The sequence below is a fragment of the Mandrillus leucophaeus genome, unplaced genomic scaffold (assembly GCF_000951045.1).
Source record: "Mandrillus leucophaeus isolate KB7577 unplaced genomic scaffold, Mleu.le_1.0 Scaffold151, whole genome shotgun sequence".
In the NCBI taxonomy this organism is placed as follows: Eukaryota; Metazoa; Chordata; class Mammalia; order Primates; family Cercopithecidae; genus Mandrillus; species Mandrillus leucophaeus.
In genome coordinates this window covers 1,667,337-1,670,564 of record NW_012101488.1, presented here as the reverse complement: position 1 = coordinate 1,670,564, position 3,228 = coordinate 1,667,337, and the positions used below count along the sequence as shown (strand labels likewise).

Below are 3,228 nucleotides of genomic sequence, written 5' to 3'. Positions count from 1 at the left end.
GTAGTGGCATGTGCCTGTAGTCCCAGTTACTCAGGAGGCTGAGGCGGGAGAATTGCCTGAACCTGGGAGCAGAGGTTGCAGTGAGCCGAGATCGTGCCACTGCACTCCAGCCTGGGTGACAGACTGAGACCCTTTCTCAACATTAAAAAAAAAAAGAAGAAGAAGAAGAAATGAAGCGAAGTGACGTTTGGCATTATGTCAGGGATGGCCAAAAAAAAAGAAAAATCAATATCATAATGTACAAAATCCCATAGGCTGATTATAACTACCTGCAGCTCTACAATAAGAAAGATTCTGAGGTCAGGTGTGGTGGCTCATGCCTGTAATCCCAGCGCTTTGGGAGGCTGAGGCAGGTGGATCACTTGAGGTCAGGAGTTCAAGATCAGCCTGGACAACATAGTGAAATCCTATCTCTACTAAAAATATAAAAATTTGCTGGGTGTGGTGGTGCACACCTGTAATGCCGGCTACTCAGAGGCTGACGCAGAATCACTTGAACCTGGGAGGTAGAGGTTGCAGTGAGCCGAGATAGCGCCATTGCATTCCAGCCTGGGTGACAAGAGCAAAACTCTGTCTCAAAAAAAAAAAAAAAAAAATGGATTCTGAGGTCGAGAGCAGTGGCATGTAGCTGTAATCCCAGCTCTCTGAGAAGCTGAGGCAGGACAATCCCTCGAGTCCAGGAACTGGAGGCCTCAGTGAGCTGTGATTGTGCCACTGCACTCCAGCCTCAGGGTGAGAACTTGTCTCAAAAGAAAAAACAAAACAAAAACACAAAAAGAGGTCGGAGGGGTGGCTCACACCTGTAATCCCAGCACTTTGGGAGGCTGAGGCGGGTGGATCACCTTGGGTCAGGAGTATGAGACCAGCCTGGCCAACATGGTGAAACCCCATCTCTACTAAAAATACAGAAATTAGCCAGGCATGGTGGTGGGCACCTGTAATCCCTGCTACTTGGGAGGCTGAGGCAGGAGACAGAGGTTGAAGTGAGCTGAGATTGCACCACTGCACTCCAGCCTGGACGACAGAGTGAAACCCTATCTCAAAAAATAAAACAAACAAACCAAAAAGACCCAGAACGATTCTGAGGCAGTGTCTGGGCTCAAGGAAAGAGTGGTGATTGATTAGCAATGTCTGCCATGGCAGCGGTGGTGGACAGATGGCAGGTACACTGCATGTTTGCCTTCCCTGTGCTTAGGGGATCTCTATTCCCTTTCCTGCCTACCCTCTTCCATAGAAATCCTCAGACTGGAAGTATGGGAAGGCCCACACCAGCCTACAAGGAGGAAAGACAGAGTTGCAGTCACCTTGGGGGCTGTTCTCTGGGGTCCAGGCAGGAAGCCAAGGGTCAGCATCTAGGGACCCTTTGTCCACATCCTCGCTGGAATCATAGAACACCAGCTTCTGCCTGCAAGAGATGGAGTTTCAGAGTCAGACACACAGGCCCCGGGCTGGAAACTGCTATAGGGCCCTTTGGCGCTCTGCACTGGCCCCTGGGGGAGTGCTGGGGGCATAAAGCTCAGTCAGTTGAGACTCCCATCCTCAGAGAGCTTACAGTCTCATGAGGAGAGCCCAGCCCGTAAGCAGGCGCTGCAGACGACAGGGCAGTGCTGTGACCGAGGGCACTGGAGGATGAGCCAGTGGAGGGCAGTGGGCTCAGCCTGAGGGATGGGTGGTTTTCCAGGGGCACAGGGAAGCAGGCTATCCAGGAAGAAGTACTGGAATGTGAGAAGCTCAGAGGGGCTGGCGCAGGGCTCCTGGGGAATGGTGAATGTGTGGCGGTGTGAAGTGTGAGTCATGGGTTAAGGGCAGGAGAGAGGGCTGACGAGGTGAGTTGGGGGCCACTAAAAGTCTCACAGGCCAGGTAAAATATCGGGGCCGGGCGCAGTGGCCCATACCTGTAATCCCAGCACTTTGGGAGGCTGAGGTGGGAGGATTGTTTGAGCCCAGGAGTTCAAGACCAGCCTAGGCAACATAAGGGGACCTTATTTCTACAAAAAATAAACATAAACAAAATTAGCTGGGTGTGGTGGTGTGTGCCTGTGGTCCCAGCTACTCAGGAAGCTGAGGCAGGAGGATGGCTTGAGCCCTGAAGGTTGAGGCTGCAGTGACCTATGATTGCGCTACTGGTCTCCAGCCTGAGCGACAGAGTGAGACCCTGTCTTTAAAAAAAAAAAAAGATATTGGACTCTATGCTGCAGGCACTGAGGAAAGGCTTTAAGCCACAACCTCCATGGTCAAGGTCTCTGTGTTGGAAAAGCCATGTGGTCCATGAGGATGAGATGGAGGGGAGATAGAGGAGGCAGAGAGACTGGTGAGGAAGCTGTGACCATGTCCAGGAAATGGGAAGTCAGGCTTTCCTGCGAGCTCACAGTGGCAGGCACAAAGCTGGGCCCCCACTGGTGCTCAAGGGGCACCCGCAGAGGACACGCTTTGGCCTCTCTTCCCACTACCCGTCACCCACGCCAGACCAAACGCCTCAGCGCCGCAGTCAGTGCCCTGGGGACTCTCTTACCTGGGATAGGGCTGGGTCTTGTTGAGAAAATGGATCCTCGCCACATCTTCCTGGGCCAGGAGCGCAGGGAAAGGCACGTCATCCTGGACACTGCCCTGGCACCAGCAGCCTAAGGGGCAGATCAGGGTGAGCATGCCTGGGGACTGGGCCAAATTCCAGGAAGCCCAGACGCAGGGGACAAAGGGGTGCCAGCTTCTGCCACACACCCTCTCACTCCCCAATCCTAGTCCAAACCTCAGGATGCAGGGCATCGCATCGGTGTGAGGCTGAGGGGTGCCCCAAATCACCCCTGGGTTTTTTGAATCCCACATCCCTATCAGAAGCTGTAATGGGGGCCGGGCACAGTGGCTCACGCCTGTAACCCCTGCACTTTGGGAGGCCGAGGCGGGTGGATCACGAAGTCAGGCGTTCAAGACCAGCCTGGCCAAGATGGTGAAACCCCGTCTCTACTAAAAATACAAAAATTAAGGCTGGGTGCAGTGGCTCACGCCTGTAATCCCAGCACTTTGGGAGGCCAAGGCAGGCAGATCACGAAGTCAGGAGTTTAAGACCATCCTGGCTAACACGGTGAAACCCCATCTGTACTAAAAAAAACAAAAAAATTAGCTGGCCATGGTGGCATGCGCCTGCAGTCCCAGCTACTCAAGAGTCTAAGGCAGGAGAATCACTTGAACCCAGGATAAGGAGGTTGCAGTGAGCTGAGATTGTGCCACTGT

General features: G+C 53.3%; 1 protein-coding gene across 1 annotated transcript in view; it reads right to left on the bottom strand.

Moving 5' to 3' along the window:
- BHMG1 (basic helix-loop-helix and HMG box domain containing 1) overlaps positions 1-3,228 on the bottom strand; it is a 42,123-nt gene that overhangs the window by 6,738 nt on the left and 32,157 nt on the right. Inside the window, exons 8-9 of the mRNA XM_011975148.1 lie at positions 2,513-2,621; positions 1,305-1,405 (exon numbers count right to left, since the gene is read on the bottom strand). Of these exons, the coding sequence (XP_011830538.1) occupies positions 1,305-1,405; positions 2,513-2,621 (210 nt within the window). The remainder of the gene's footprint in view (positions 1-1,304; positions 1,406-2,512; positions 2,622-3,228) is intronic.